Source organism: Neofelis nebulosa, chromosome 6, assembly GCF_028018385.1.
Source record: "Neofelis nebulosa isolate mNeoNeb1 chromosome 6, mNeoNeb1.pri, whole genome shotgun sequence".
Lineage (NCBI taxonomy): Eukaryota > Metazoa > Chordata > Mammalia > Carnivora > Felidae > Neofelis > Neofelis nebulosa.
The window spans coordinates 40,838,100-40,855,356 of record NC_080787.1 but is presented as its reverse complement, the minus strand read 5'-3'; the positions used below and the strand labels follow the sequence as shown (position 1 = coordinate 40,855,356).

Here is a 17,257-nt window from a genome sequence, read left to right as displayed (position 1 = left end):
ACATCTGCTTACTACTTAAAAAAAATATATATACATATATATATATATTTATATCATTATTATACTATATTATAATAATTATATAATTATAATATATATAATATTATATATAATTAGATATAATTAGATATATACAATATATATAATAAGAATCAGTTATGAAATTATAAGAGGCAATGTTTGAGGCAAAAATACAGAGGTTTTACTAAACTGAATAAATGTCTGATCATACCCAGCTTCAGTTTCTTGGCCAATGCATCAATTTGAATTGTGGGATCAGATCCCATGGACAGGAAACATATCAAAGGTGTCCTGGTATCACTTTCTTCCCAAGTTTTCTCCAGGTTTAGGATAACTGGTTCTGTGTACTTGTCCTCCAAAGAATCTGCAATGTACTTTCTTGCTTGAAAAACAGTACGGTCTGGGCACCAAGACCTAGAAATGAATACAAGTTATAGGAAAAAATTCAGTGTGTTCATTTTTCATTCTATTTAATTCTAAGCATCTAAAAAACGTAATTAACTGGAAAAGGACAAAAAGCTAATTCCCAGATCTGCAGATCTGTGTAAGAAGGATGGGAAGGTTTCCCATCCCTGAATGAATACAAATTTAATCATGTGGTTTTGGTGCGAGGCACTGGGAAAAAATAGGCCAGAGCGGGTAAAAACATGGTCTGTTGTTAACCCAGAAGAACCCTTAGAAGCCAGTTGATCCAAATGTCTCATTTTCAGAAGACACACCAACTACACTGAAGCTTTAATTAGTTTTTTTAAAGCTTATTTTTAATGTTTATTTTTGCAAGAGAGAGCACGTGCATGAGCAGAGGTGGGGCAGAGAGAGAGGACAGGGGATCCGAAGCAGGCTCTGCACTGACAGCAGGAAGCCCAACACAGCTCGAACTCATGAACGATGAGATCATAACCCAGGCAGAAGTCTGATGCTCAACTGACTGAGCCACCCGGGTGCCCCTAATTAGTTATGTTTTTTTTAATCACATCAATGATTACCCCTGGTCACTGAGGCTATCTGCTTCAGGTGAGCAATTCCTTATTCAAACTAATAGGCAGGACCACATCTATTCTTTGATAAATATTTATCTTGTGCCCACCGCATCAGGCCCCACTTTAGGTGCTGGGGCTCAGCAGGGACACAAGGGGAGGTGTCCTCCACCAGCTCCCGAAGACAACAGGGGCCAACCCGCTGCACACTGTGAAGCTCTGCAGTGTTCAAGGGGAGAATTAAAGTGTCAAAGTTGCCAAAAGTAGGTTGATCAGCAAGGACTTATTTAATACCATCTGTGTAGCCTGCACTGTAGTAGGTTCTATACACAGCAACACATCAAAGAAATATCATTTACTATTTGATATTTTGGATCACAGACAAGCTCTACAGATTCTTATTTACTAGTAGACTACACTACTCGTTTGGCACAGATTCACTCTTTAAAGGATGGACAAAAGATAGACACATCTATTCCTATAAAAACAAGTAGCCCTGGGGTGCCTGGGTGGCCCAGTCAGTTAAGCATCTGCCTCTTGACTTCGGCTCAGGTCATGATCTCATGGTTTGTGTGTTCAAGCCCCACATTGGGCTCCACGCTGACAGCATGGAGCCTGCTTGGGATTTTCTCTCTCCCTCTCTCTCTCTGCCCCTCCCCTGCTTGTGCTCTCTCTCTCTCTCTCAAAATAAATAAACTTTAAAAAAAAGTAATCCTTTCATACTCCATACATCACGAGGTCACCACTGCTGACCATTCTGATTACTCTCAAAGAGTGGACAATATCCCCGAAACAAGTTTTTCTAAGAAATTCAAGCTCAGGTGTATATTATTAGGGAAAACAAAAACCACTCCAAAATAATCCTACATCTTTTTGTTGCTCTTTTGGTGGCCCCATCTCCCCACCTCCACCCTCCTGCCTTGCTCACAAATCACACACACACATACACCTTCCCATAGCTTCCTCCAGTAGCCTTCTTTGAGCTACTAGATATTTAGAAAACATGAAAAGTGAGAAGGAAAAGAAAGGAGAAAAGAAAAGAAAAGGAAAGAAAAGAAAAGAAAAGAAAAGAAAAGAAAAGAAAAGAAAAGAATTTTCTCCCTTCACATCATATTTTAATAGCCAAAACAACATTTATACATTTCAATAGGCAATTCCTATTTTTTTCCTCAAATAAAATTTAATTTCAGCTTGTAGACTAATTGCCTTGTAACTTTGTGAGGATTATTTTTTTTATCAAGTAAATTCAACAATAAGTGATTCACTCAGTGGCAAATGATGAACAGAGGGAATAATAAAGGCATATTTTTCATGTGTCTTCTGCTAAAAACACTATCACTAATACATTCCCTGCCACCACCACCATTTTATTTGCTTGTCAAGGAACTAAGGAATTGCCATCCCAAACCACAATATGGAAGCACACGTTTCTTAGAATACCCACTGGGACATAGTGAAGTAAACTCACTGAGGTAACATCTGTAATTTGACAATCTGATGAGTGATCCTTCTAAGTCTGATAATACATATGCTCACCTGATAAGTAAAAGTTTGCGGCAGGTATCCAGTGAATCGTTATATCCATCAGGGATAATTTCCTCCTCTGGAGCATCTTTATCAAACCAGCTTTTCCATCCCTTCTCATTACGAGATATCTAAAATAAATAAGCCAATTAGCAAGCCATAGAAATATATACAATTGGAACATGTTGGAGAGAATACTGAGTAACTTTAGAGGGTCATTCTTCACAGGCAGATAATTTTTCAAGCATAACTACACAGTTTGCTTTTTTTTTTCAGAATCAGTGACTCAAATAATGTGTGACTCAAATTACTATTCCCTTCAGTTTTTCCATTGCTTTTCTACATTTTTCACGGAAATTAAGACAGTGTATCAATTACACTAAATGATCAGGGAGGAAAAAAACATAGACGGGGGTTTACAAACAACCTGCCAATATTAATGACATTTGGGGCCAGATTATTTTGGGGGAGTAGTCCTGCACACTGTCAGAATGTTAGCAGCATCTCTGGCCTCTACTCAGCCTCATCCCCAACTCATGACAATGAAAAATGTCTCCAGACATTGTCGAATGCTCTCGGGGCGGTGGCGGGGCTGGGGGGTGGCACAAAGCTGCCCTTGGTTGAGGACCACTGATATAGACCATTCTGATAACCAAACCTCTAAATGTTGACCTCTACTTAAAATAGTGGTAGATGACAGACTCTAAACTTTTATTTTCTTAGTGATTCCCTGCCTTGAGACCCCAAGCCTAAGAACAGAGGTCTCTCCAAGAGCTGGTCTGAAATACGTGTTCTTTCAGAGGCATGGCAAGAAACGCCAATTTTCAGAGGCATTAAAAGGCACTCCTTGAAGCCCATGTACTGACAAAATTAATTACAAAAACTATAGATTGATGAGCCCGATGCTGCAACAAGCAGCCGGGATTATTTTGACCATGTTTGTAAGCATGTTTTAAAAGCCATGGTAAGAGCTACAAGCAAACGGCAAAAGCCAACAGAGCAGATACTGTGTGCCAGATCCAAGGATTGGACTGTTACCTGTATTACCCTCATTTCTCACTGAGGCACAGAGGGGTTAAATAACCGCCCAAAGTCCACGTCCCGCAAATAATCCATCATATAGGATATAGGCAGCATGCAAATGAACAGCAGAACAATTGCTCTGTAATGCAGTCGTTCCAACTTTGTCCCTGGGGCACTAAAAGGAGGAGGAAGATTTCTGAACTGTTTCACAACTGCCACCTTTCTCCTGAAGATTGTTGCAGTGGCTCCTTGGAGTTGACTGCTCTCAAAGAATCTGCCCTGCACACTTGGCGCCCCACCCTACTGCACGGGTACCTGGGTGCTGCCCGCATCGCCCCCTGCAGCCCTCCTCCACACCTGCGGCTAGAGAGGAGGTGCGAGAAGAGAGAGGGTGTCCGTTCCCAGCTTACTGACCTGGCGGGCATCTGCTAATTTTGAACTCTACCCGATGGAGCTTCCAAGCAAGCCCCGTCTGTGATGGGCAATGGGATATCTTCCAGCCCCTGGTTGCTCACCTCCACTTCCCATCCCTTTTCCTGGCTCTGTCAACAAAACCACTTCCAGGTGCTAAACAGTTCAGCCTGAGATGCCAAAGCAGGGCAGATGCTGTTTGAGATACTTCTATTTCTCTTCCTGACATCCATTCAGCTGGGAGACTGACCCCTTCTCCTTCTGCCCTTTCTTGCCACAGAGACCCCAAATCGATGGCCACCTGATGTCAGCTCCCGTGAACTTCTGCAACTTTCCTTAGGATGACCGCTCCCTCATTTCTGGCCCGTCCAATGGTGACTGGGAGAGAAATAACTCATGATGTCAGGGAAAGAGCATGAGGTCAGAGGACAGCTTTGCCATCAGTGGCTATGAGGCCTTGGGCAAGTACTTAACCCCTTTGAATCTGTTTTCTCATCTATAAAGCGGGGCCAATAATACTTCCCTTGCATGGTTATAGCTGTTGCAAAGTACTTATTCTATAGTTAAGCAGTAGTAGCTGCCAGATTCCTCACCACAGGTAATTAAATTCTAATCAACAGAGGAAACGATAATGCCTATCCCAGTGTCAATCTAACCCGCCAGCAGAGGGTGCAATTGGTGAATGATTGATTGATTGATTGATTGATTGATTTTTTACTCCAGTGGTGCTCTGAGGTCTCCCTTACCAGTCCCGGCCAGGCTCAGACCACCTTATTTTCTCCCAGAGTTACTTGTTTGGGCTTGAGGGACTCATGTGTGGCTGTACTACAAAACAAAACTTACTGTCCATCACAGGTGGACCCAGCCATGGCTGAATAGGTAAAGAGTCTCCGTAATGTGTCAGAAATGCCACTAAACAGACACACCTAGTGTATGCTGGGCAGGGTGTGTGTGTGTGTGTGTGTGTGTGTGTGTGTGTGCGTGTGTGTGTGTGTGTGTAGAGGGGAGGAAATCAGTGATGACAGCATGAGGTCTCTACCAACTTGCATTGCACCCATCACCCCAGTTGTCTATCACCAGCACCCCCCAAAAAGATGATTTTCAGCATCTGCCATTGGGAAACCACAGGCCTTGCATCAGTGACAGGTGGTTATGACCAGCAGACCCCAGAAATAAACACTGATCTTTATGCTGAGTTGCACTGTTATTCTCCAGTGAGAACTGAATTCGACAACTAATCCACAGTAACAAATTTACATTTTCAAATAAGAAAAGCAACAGGTGAGGGGCGCCTGGGTGGCTCAGTCGATTAAGCATCCAAATTCGGCTCAGGTCATGATCTCACAGTTCATGGGTTTGAGCCCCACATCGGGCTTTGTGCTGACAGCTCGGAGCCTGGAGCCTGCTTTGGATGCTGTGTCTCCCTCTCTCTCTGCCCCTTCCCATTTGTACTCGGTCTCTGTCTCTCAAAAATGAATAATGTTAAAAAATTTTTTTAAAGAAATGAAAAGAAAAGAAAAGCAACAGGTGAATCAGGACATGTTCAGCATATTCACCATTTCCTTCACCATTTTATATTTTCACCGTGAAAATGATGATTTTTTTAAAAAGATCCCATACCTCTTAATGCGCCTCAAATTCAAATGTGTACAATTTATTTAATTAGAAGCAGCAGTAAAAATGTAAAAACATCAACAGTCTACAGTAAAGGGACCACCCCCCTGTTCGGATTGTAACAACTTGAGTTAGGCAGGCTTATGAATGACCCATGCCTATCACACAGGAAGAAAAGGCAGTCACCTTCCCCTGTGACAAGGCTCCCTCTGATATTCCCCCTCCAAAATCTGCCCCAGAGAGCTTGGTGCTTTAATGCTACACTACTGCAGATAGCCCCTTGGGTGAAGGAATTGTCGCCAGGAGGCCCCAATCAAAATGGCCCCGGGTACGTTTGGGTTTACAGATGTGCACTTTCATCCAGCCTTCTGTTACCTGGTTCATAATCTCTGCAAACTGTGGAAGTTTGCTCAGCTCCACAAGATTCAGCCAGGTCATATCAAGGATCCAGCGGAACGGCTTGGGAGGGCAGGCTTTCAGATCCAGAGCTGCTCCCCCTGGGGAAGGGCATCCGTAGAAATCAGGTCAGCCTGTGCTTCATTTTTAGACACTTATATTCCAAATAACAGACATGAGACAACCATATTACAGAGAAAATGGGAAAATAATCAAGACAGAAAATGTGGCTATCTTTTTGGAGTACACTTCCTCCATGTCTTAGTGTTTTCTTTTCTGATTTAAACCATCTTACAAAACACAGATGGCAACTTCTTGTCATTTCTCCCTGCACAGAATTTTTCTCAGGTGGTTGCAGTTGTTGGGGGTTTTATCGTGGTTTTTTTTTTTTAACAATCAATTTAAGGACATTTACAATTTTGATATCAGTGACTAGCTTGGTCTTTTTTAAAATTTTTTTAAATGTTTATTTCTTTTTGACAGAGAGAGAGACAGAGCATGAGTGGGGGAGGGGCAGAGAGAGAGGGAGGCACAGAATCCAAAGCAGGCTCCAGGCTCTGAGCTGTCAGCACAGAGCCTGACACGGGGCTCGAACTCACAGACCGCGAGATCATGACCTGAGCCGAAGTCAGACACTCAAACCGACTGAGCCACCCAGGCGCCCCTAGCTTGATCTTTTCATGTGTGGTTTCAAAAGTCACTTCTTAGTCCTCACTCCTCCAGAAGTTTGATACTCAGTATTATTTTTTTACCAGGTCAAAAAGATGGATAGATGGAGGGCAGGAGGGATGTAAGACTTCTGTGGGTTTTTAAAGGAGTAACTCATGTTCAGATCATTTATTCATTCATTTATGCAACAAATATTTACTGAACATCCTTTATGTATCAGCATATGCCAGGCGCTGGGGATAAAGCAGAGAAAACCACACAAGACCCCTGCTTTTTAGCAGTCTGGTGGAGAGAATGAATTACACCATCGGATCCTGTTTTGAAGCCAATCACAAATCAAAAGAGCATCCTCAATGTGACAATCTTCCACCAAGACACATAATTATATTTACAATTTCAAAAAAAGTCCTCAATTGCATGTCTCTAGTAACATTTTATCATAATAACGCCAGCTATGCTGTTTAATTTGGATGTATGCAAAACAGTGATTCTGAACTTTTAAATCCTATTATCCTTCAGAAGAACTCATCAAATGCCTTCCACTTCCCCTATGACCTCTGGGCAAAAGAGGGGGTAGAGGGGACAGTGGTGGTGGGGGGGCATCTGCTCTCCCACTAGCACCTTCCTGAGAAGATGAATGAGCTGAAGTGTTCTGCTCCTATAGATCCCTTTGCCCCCCTCTGGGTCAGCAGCTCTGAGCTCCAAAACGCTGTTAGAATGAGTAAACCTTCCTCTGCCACCTGGGGTAAGAGAAAGCCGTCCTCTAGCACCATTTCTGCTAGTACTGAGTTTACTGCAGGAGAAGCAACTGTTAGAGAGCATCACCTGCAGACTCAAGGGACTCTGCTTCTCTATCTTAGAGACCAACACATTTTCTTCTTGGTTCTTTCCAAAAAAAAAAAAAAAAGTTTTCAAAGACATCAGGAGAAGACATTTAGGCCACAACGAGTCTTTTCAAACATCTTGGCGTACCTCCCCTAACCCACAACAATCACAGCCCATCCTGCTCCCCAAGATATCCTGGCTCTCTGTGCCACTTGCTAGCTGCATAAACACAGAGACAAAGAACTCAATTTCTCTCCGATCCCCTCTTCTGTCAAACGGGTGTAATGATATAGAATCCACCAGATTGGTCGCTGTGAAGATTAAGTAAATTAGTGTATGTAGAAAGCTTAGAAGAGTCTTGGCCCATAGTAAGAGCAACATTAGTTGTTAACATAGTAAACATTAATTCTCTGTTTTGGAAGGCTTGGAAGGCTCGGGTCCAATCCAACCTGGAAGGCAAGAGCAGAGACTCCCTAAGGTGTCTTTGTGTCCATGGTTTATGACAAAAGAAAGAAGGGATCTTTCTAAAATAACCAGGCGGGGAAAATAGTTATATCAATTACTCTGTAACAAAGGATTGTCCCTGGTATCTATTTCATTTTTCAAAGTACTCTGACATTCTCAGTTGAAGAAGAAAGTCAAAGGCACCTCTCAAATACTGCAGAAAACAAGTAGGAATTGACACAAAGGGACAGTCATTCCTGGGGAATCAAATATTTCTGCTACAATAAATAAGTCTTCTTTCCCTCTTAAGTATGGAGTTAAAAATTATATATATATATATATATATATATATATATATATATATATATATATATATAAGATCTAAGGGCTCTATTTGTTAACTCTGTAAAGAATATTGAAAACAAAATCATATATCATTTTTATGAAAATAATTTGGTTAAAATGTAAGACAGCTCAAAAATGATACAAACTTTATAATAAACCAATTTTGTCTTTAAAAAAAAAAAACTCTTTTACTGCTGAGCTGATTGTACTTCTGTCAACCAAACTGTCATACAATCCAAATTAATCTTTTTAAAGCACTGCTCTGCTCATGCTACTTTCCTGCTCGTAAAACATTCGAAGGCTCCCTATTGCCAACTAAATTAAATCCGAACTCTTCTCACTGGCTCTCCTGGCCCTGTGCAATCAGGCTCTCCCTGATTCTCCAGTTTTATGAAATGGGGTCGTAGATGTGCTCTCACCACAGCCCAGATGTGCAGCCTTTTTAAATTTTTCAGTCACCACTCTAACCCTCCTCACAAATCCCCTCCTCACTGTGTCTTTCAGTCTCCTCTGATTTACACCTTTTCTGTGAAAGATCCAGTCTCCTTCATAGCTCTGGTTTGGCTGGGTGGGTGAGGGGAGAGACTGGTGGGTTGGGATTGTATCTTGATGGGGAGGGTGCCTCAGATCCGCATGCTGCCCTCCATCTCTGTCACAGGCTGAGGTCCCTGCAGTGCATCCTCTGAGCTATGACAAATCCTGCCTGACCTATGGGGACATTGGGCTGCTATCCACAGAGACTGGTCCTTTGTGTCCAGTTACAAAGCTCAGCTACCCTGCAGCTTCTTGGCCTGAACCCCAGGCCTTTGCTGCACACCAGCCCTCTCAAGAGTCCATGCCCATCCGTGCCCACGCTCCTGCTTGCCAAACATCAGGCGCATCCATCTAGCCACTCCCCTCCACCAAAGCTGCCATGCACCTGCGAAGTGGGATGTGGCTCTGGGCAGAATGCAGGGGCGTCTCCTGTATGGATGTTTCTTGAGCACCCTTCTGTACCCACCCAAGGTTCTGCCTCAGGAGCCTGGGAAGAGGTAAGGATCTTGGCACCTGACTTCCTTCTACCTCTGATTCCTTCATCCTTCCCACAACCCATTATGGCCCAACATGCCAGGTTTCCTTCTTCTGTCTAAATCCTATCTGTCTCCTTCTCAGGGGCCATGTTGACAGATGGGATTGGGGAAGGAAAGCCAGCTCACCAACAAGGGAAGATCCAAAGTACACCTCCCTTCTCATTTGTATTCCACAGTTAGAAGGCTTTCCTACATTTGGGGCCCATTTTGCTCCTGCTGCTGCCTGGATTCCTACATGCTTCAATGTCCCTCCTCCCCATGGCCCAGTGTCCCAGACACTGAGGATGTGGCCCCAAGTCCAAGTGAGAGAGCTTCAAGGTGACTGAAATGAGGCAGAAGAAGCTTCTAGGTTTGGTGAATTTAGGTTCACTTTATTTAAACGTCCCAGAGACCTCAAACCTGTATGCCTGGACCCTCTGTACCGCCTGCCCCACCTCTCCTGGGTGGTACTTATCACTTCCCCTTGGGGCCCCTCAGCCTCTTGCACATGGAGGTAGTGGGTGATGGTCTTTGAGCTCACATAGCTGGTCAGTGGCAAAGCCCGGCTCATTTCTCTGCTTCTTGGTCCAGCCCCCACCTTACTGTACCACGCTGCCTTATACCTACACTTTAAGACATCAGCTTCTCCAGGTGCATTAGACCTGAGAAAAATACGAACCCAGTGACATAGTTCAGCTTCCTTTGAACTACAGGAAATAAAAATTCAAGGAAGAAATTTCAGAGAGTATGCAAAATTGTTCGCAAGGTTTCTACAACCATCATCTACCCTGACTCTGAGGAAGAAATTAACTAAAGTAGGGAAAGAACATGATGGAGTAATAAGAAGTAATCACTTACTGCCTGTTTGTTACAAATAGGATGTTGAGGATAGAAGCGTGTCGCATCCTACCACCTCGTAGTATGAATTTAGAAATAGTCGACGTTTTTCGTTTTGTTTTGTTTTTCCTACATGATCACTTTCGTTCTCATGGCTTTGGCTGTTATTTCTATGCCTATCTTAACAGCTGTCTGACTTCTTCTAAACTGTCCGGCCTATCCTTTCTAACTGTCTGCTGGATATTGCAAATTCAACACGTGTGTGTAGTCACCAGAGCTGTGCACAAACACTCAGCTTCCCCTTCCTCCACGCACACAGGGGAAGGGCACGTCCCTGCTCTCTTTGAAGTTAGTTGCGGCTGTGTGTCTTGCTTTGGCTAATGAAAGATGAGCCTTTAAGTGACATGTGTCGCTTGTGGAGTAACTTTTAAAAGCCAGCACACAATTTGTCTTATCCCGCTCCTCTGCCATAGTAATTATAGAAGCAATTCCTGGGTGACCATGACAGGCATGTTGGAAAGAAAACAAATGAGAATATATCTTTGTTGTGTCAAGCCACGGAAAGTTTGGGTTTGGGATTGTTTTTATGTCCACAAAACCTGGCCTATTCTGAAAGAAACTAGGTCCCCAAATCACATTCATTACTCTTCCACTCTGACACCTCTCAAACTAACCCCTCTTTCCATCAACCAGACCAAATCTTTACATAGACCAGAAATCTTAGACTCATTTCTGACCCCTCTCTTGGCTCTTACATCTGGCCCACTGCCATTTTACTTCCACGATCTCTCATGTGTGCTTCTGCCTTTATATTCCCATTGTCTTGGGGCGCCTGGGTGGCTCAGCCGGTTAAGCATCCTACTTCCGCTCAGGTCATGATCTCGCAGTTCGTGAGTTCTAGCCCCGCGTCGGGCTCTGTGCTGACAGCTCAGAACCTGGAGCCTGCTTCAGATTCTGTGTCTTTCTCTCTCTCTACCCCTCCCCCACTCACACTCTGTCTCTAAACAAACAAACAAACATTATATTCCCATTGTCTTTACCCTGGGCTGACCATGTAGTACCTGTGGCTGGGAAGAGTATAATAAACTCCCTTGAACCTCTTTTCTCTAACCCCATACATGTCTACTGGAGTCATCTTCTTAAAAGATGATAAGAGGTTCCTGAGGGACCACGTCACCACCTTACACAACTCCTTGTTTCTCACCAGATCAAGAAAATCCTTCCTCTAGCAATCGAGGCTCACCATTTACACGCCCCACTCATTCATTCCTTTTCTTGTGCTGTTCTGTTTCAGCGTGGAATGGATCTTTCACTTCTACCTATCCTTCAGAGCCCTTTTTAAATGCCACTTTCTTCTTTTTGTGGGGAGAAGGGCAGACAGAAAATGATTTATTAAACTTTATACAAAGAGAAAAAAAACATAAGAAATCGAATGGTACATTTTTTCCCATGTATCAACTAATCTGAAAAATTCATGGCTTAACCTGCAACAGTATATTTTCCAAAGAGTTCTTACTGACCTCACCAACCATATGTCTCTCCTTTCTTTTAGACCTAACACTTTGTTTTTAGCTCTCTCTTTTTTTCAGAGTTTATTTTTATTTATTTTGAGAGAGAGAGAGAGAGAGCAAGCAGTGGAGGAGCAGAGAGAGAGGGAGACAGAATCCCAAGTAGGCTCCGCTCTATCAGCACACAGCCTGATGTGGGGCCCAAACTCACGAACCATGAGATCATGACCCGAGCCGAAGTCAAGAGTCAGATGCTTAACCGAGTGAGCCACTCAGGTGTGCCTTAGCTTTCTGCTAACATTTAGGTTATTCTGCCTTGTTTGGCAAAAAAAAAAAAAAAAAAAAATTAATTATCTATATTCCCCTTATGAGACTGTTATTTCTTTTGAAGCAACGTCCGATTTATCCTTCTATCCCAACACTAGCATGGTGGATTTGCATAGGATATGCTCAATAAACACTTGTTTAACTGAATTGAATGAAAATAGCCTTCTTTTATCTTCTTAATGATACTTTTAACATGGAGATAGGTGACGAATAGGATTAACTTCCAAAATGAAGTGCAAGTGTGCCTTTTTCACAATCTTAGAAATCACTATATCCCTTGCTCAAGTAATTGGTCTCTTGCAATCGAAAGTTCAACACCTGCCTTACTTTTTCTTCCCTTTGGCATTCGGGTTTCCTAATCACGAGCAGCAAGGATCAAACTTAAGGTAATTATATAACAAGCAACAACAACAACAACAACAACAAAAATCACAGAGTTCACACACACCTGAAATAAATCATCTTGAGTAACCAGAGCAAAATGAATGGAAATCAGAAAAGACAAAAGAGGTGTCAATAAAGAACTTCGCTTTCACGGGAACGTAATATCCCCACTTTGCTGTAAAAATGGGTCTACAGCACATCAAAGAGCGTAGCAGAAGCAGTCTCCTCTACATACCGCATCCATATTCCAAGCCCTTCACCTTTAATGAGAGCCTGAAACTCTCTGTGCTTCACCGTTCCTCTCTGAAGATCGATCTTCAAGGTCATCAGGAGTACAAAGAGGAATTTGTGGTTTTCGTACAGGCCTCTGACAGAGTATGTAAAAACCTCGTATGTCAGATACTCAATGATATTCGTAATCCTCTTTTGAGGTAGTGGAGACTTCTCAGATCTGCAATGCATTTGAAAAGTCAAAGAAGTAAAAAGCCACTTCTAAGACAGTAGGAACACAAACAGAAATTTTAAGTGACCCTGCGTGGGGGAAGGGAGGTAATTTTAAGTTACTCCCCACCTGGCCATGGACTGGTCAAATAACTTCAAGAACTGGGCCAGCGAGGTCTGGTACATGATGTTGACCATGCTCATCTCTGTGATGAGAAAGTAGAGGATGCTCCCACGGGTGGCTGCAGGCCGGAACTCCTCCTGAGCCGTGTTAATTTTGATCTCCGTTTCTGCGGCCACGTGTAGCTTTTCACTTACTTCAGATGCTGTCTGCTTGGTGGTTCGGAGGACACCGATGAGAGATTCGTCGTCTACCAAGGAACCTAAAAGCCAAACAGGGAAGGTAGAAGGCAAGATGGGGGAAGCCACAAAGGAGATGCGTCACTTCCGAAATCGCCCTGTCCATTTCCAAGTCTCCGTCTTCAAAGCCCGCAAGGGAGAAGGGCAGATGTTAACATACCAAAAGGCTTCCAGCCCAACTGTCCTCTGATGCCTAAATCCGTCTAAACATTCCTGGGGACGGGTTGTCCCCCGTGCTGCCTGAACACCTGCAAAAGGGGATTCACAAGGCAGCCCCCATGACTGGCCCGCGAGTGTCTGAATTCCAAAATCAGGCTCCATGTACCCCCAGCGGTTTCAGCCGTGCCTTATGCGACACAGCTTTCCCCTCCATTATCACCTCCATGGTCCCCCTCAAAGTGTCATGAGCTCGTCCACCCAGTTTGAGTTATGGTGGGAGCCCATCCCATGTTCCACGCCAGCTTGCAGTGGAATGGTACCCTCTTTAGTCCAGCTTTAGTAGATCAGTCCTTGCCGCTGAGAACTCTGGTCCCTCCATGTCTCCAACAAGAGGAAACTGGGGGATAGTGGAAGTGTCCCGCCAGGAACAAAAATCCTCATTTTATTTTTAGTTTCACCTTTCATGATCATTTTTAATAGAAACACCCATGTCTCTGTGACAATAAATCCAACTTTAAGATACGGAAAGATACTTGGGACGTGCTGAGCTAAAAGGTCACGATATCTGCAAACAGCGTGCTCTGGCCTGACCCTAGACCTCTGGATGGCAGGAGAATGCTTCAGGAAGGTGTGAGTTACTCCGATGGGCATTCTGGGTCTACCACGAAAGTCCAAATTGCAATCAACCTCGCAGGGATGACACCTTGATCCAGCACATCCTTGGCTGGAGCCGGGCAAGAGCCCTCTGCTCTCCCTGCTGATATTAGAACACCCAGGGGTAGCCACATGGCTGGGAGAAGTCACTGGACCAGAGGACAGATAAGTTCACGAACACAAGCAGTGCAATCAAGGCAGATAGAAGGTCTTTTCCATGAGGTCCCTGTAAAGGTAGTGCTGGAGATCGCTGCAGGAATGATACATCACATACTTCTGGAGGTTAAGATTTTTGTTTATCTCCAAGGATTAAAGTGCTACTGGGAAGCACTCATTATGAGGCTGTAATCAATAGCAGGATTTAGGCTACTGTAACTTACCTACTGCAGAACAATATGGTGTTTGCTGACTTTATTATCTTGGGATAGGATATTTTTATTTATTGAGAGAGACTACATCCCCAAATCAGACTGCCCCAGGGAGAACCCATCCCTGACTTCTAAGTAGATGGTCAAGGCAACTTGAGAGTGAGCTTGGGCCTTGGGTGCCCAAGTGCCTCTGACACAGATTACACACCTCATAACCCGCTGTGGTAGCTGCATTTCAATGCCAAATGAAAGAGTCGATCTTAAAAAAAAAAAAAAAATCAGATTGAGCACATTAGTTTCCTTTGGGCAAGCAAATTAGCCTATTATGAGTTACCTAGCTCTATTGGGAGCCCTTATGTTTCTCAGGAGAGAGCAATTATATCAAGAAAACTGTGTTATTCTCAAATGCTCAGACTCTGTTTGCTAATTCAAAAATCAGATTCTCTGAGGTCCTTCTTCAAATGTCTAGATGGAAATTGCCTCACTTGTGTTTGCCTTGGTAACTCAACTGTTTCCTAACATCTACAATCACGAGGGTCCTGAAAAGAGGGCACTAGAAATCCTTGTTCAGAACCCACTGTTTGGTGACTTGTTAATAAATCAGTACCTTTTGTGGCGCTTAATTTGTAGAGAAGGTTGTCTTCCAGTTCCTTCATCTTCCGCTTGTTGAAAGTCACATCCTCCAAAAGTTTAACCCTCTCAGACTCTAATTCCTGTTATCAAGAGACACGAAACAATAGCAGAACTGTGATTACCAGCCATGGTGGCCGATCCCATTTACTAGTGCTTCTGGTCAATTTTTAACAGTTTAAACCAAAGTGCCTCTGGAATGACAGAAGAAATTACCATCACTAGTCAAATCTATCTATCTGTACTTTTGTATCTCTGGACACTTAAAAACATTATGCCCACTAGGGGCGCCTGGGCGGCTCAGTCAATTAAGCGTGCGAGTTCAGCTCAGGTCATGATCTCAGGGTTTGTGGGTTCAAGCCCTGCATCGGGCTCTGTGCTCACAGCTCAGAGCCTGGAGCCTGCTTCAGATTCTGTCTCCTTCTCTCTCTGGCCCTGTCCCATTCACACTCTGTCTCTATCTCTCAAATATAAATAAAATTTTTTTAATTAAAAAAAAATGATGACCACTAGCATTAAGTTTCCATAGCATGCATGAGATGCCCCTGCTAAAATAATTTTGTCTGATTATCCCCTCTTCCTGGATCTAAGTTTATTTAAATTAGAGTGTCCCATTTTCTTGGCCCTGTTCCCACACAGTCTCTGTGTGAAATGCTAACTTTATTGGCAAGCAGAAGTGGTAGAAGCAGAGACATAATATTAAGAAACCAAGAGGCCACCCAAGCTGAATGTGAGCTCTTGGTTTGGGATCTGCCTATGGGAACACCAGGCAGTTTGTTTGGTTTGACACAGCCAGTTGCCAACACAAATCCATTTTCCATTGTTTGACATCTCTTTCTACCAGACGGGCCAAACTGGGTGTTTGGAAGGCATATTTTTTTTCTACAAAATAATGTATTTTTCATTATTTTCCATTATTTTCATTTGGAAAAAAATTCAAATTTTCAGAAAAGTTACAACACTGATATAATAAACTCTCACATAGGCTTTGCCTAGATTCACCAGATAACATTTTGCTTCATCATACTCTCCCATTCTCTCTCTCTCTCTCTCTCTCTCTCTCTCTCTATATATATATATATATATATAATATATATAACATACATATATTATATATGTATAATATACATATATATAATACTTACCATCATTATTATTATTGGTGAAACATTTGCTGATGTCATGATCCTTTACCCCTAAGAAAACTTTAGCAAACATCCTAAGAACCAGGATATCCTCTTGCACAAGCATAGTGCAATTTTCAAACTCAGGAAATTTAACATGGATTTAATACTCTTGCTCAACGTAAAGTGAATTGAAATTGCCTCCATAGCATCTTTATAGCACTTTTCTTTCCTGACCTTAAATAGAATCATGCACTGTACTTAGAATTATGTTAAAAGAAAGTGCTTTTAAGGTACAAATTTGAGAAAATTTCTTGAAAAACCACTTCAGAAATTCTACCACTTTCAGAAAGTCTTCTTAAACCAATTTGTCCATCAGAAGCCACCGCACCAGTTTTGTCTTTACACGGGCCATGGCTTGCATCACAATCTGTGTGTAGATTAGGTCCCTCTAATGAGATCCTGTGCGTCTAGAGGGCAGGAGCTGATGTGCTTCACCTTTGTATTCCTTAGAGCCCTTGCCCTGAGGTTTTGCAGAGAAAGGACCTGGCATGATAAATATGTGTGAAATTGAAGTGTGCTAAATTTCGTTCAACAACTTTGTTTTATATCTGGGGAAACTGAGGACTCAGAAATATTAACTCCAAATAACATCCCATTATCATTCTCACGGTTAGTTACTGGCAAAGACAGGTCTGATACCCTTGTCCTCCAACTCCAACAGAGGTTGTATTATTGTCATTTTACTATTGATGGGGTGGCAATGAAGGTCATGGCTGCATTTGCATGGGGATGCCTAATGCATTGTTTCCATTAAAATGGTCACCTCTGGGTGGCAGTATAGGAGTCTGTGGACAAAATGAAATCACGTTGGAAAAGCAAGCATCACGGGATAGTAGACACTTGTGGGTTTTACAGCATGACCTGTAAAGCTTATCTAGGAGGCCTGGCAGGGTGGAAAGTCCATGTGCTTTTATGGGTTAAGACCCTATTCTCTGTGGTCTCTGTCCCTCCATAAAATGAGGGTGTAAGAGCAATATAGCTAAGACATCACGGTCAGGATGTCTTCCTGCAGAGTAAGTGTGTGTGTGTGTGTGTGTGTGTGTGTGTGTGTGTGTGTGTTTCCAACAAGATTGAAGTAAGCACCTTAATGTATCCCTTGAAGGG

At 42.9% G+C, this 17,257-nt stretch overlaps 1 protein-coding gene across 3 annotated transcripts in view; it reads right to left on the bottom strand.

Annotated features, from left to right (window-relative positions):
- Positions 1–17,257, bottom strand: part of DNAH8 (dynein axonemal heavy chain 8) — a 335,701-nt gene that overhangs the window by 78,799 nt on the left and 239,645 nt on the right. For all 3 annotated transcript variants that reach the window (XM_058733804.1, XM_058733802.1, XM_058733803.1), the window contains 6 exons: positions 14,944–15,049; positions 12,926–13,178; positions 12,615–12,805; positions 5,946–6,067; positions 2,535–2,653; positions 233–435 (listed from right to left, as the gene is read on the bottom strand). In XM_058733804.1, the coding sequence (XP_058589787.1) occupies positions 233–435; positions 2,535–2,653; positions 5,946–6,067; positions 12,615–12,805; positions 12,926–13,178; positions 14,944–15,049 (994 nt within the window). The remainder of the gene's footprint in view (positions 1–232; positions 436–2,534; positions 2,654–5,945; positions 6,068–12,614; positions 12,806–12,925; positions 13,179–14,943; positions 15,050–17,257) is intronic.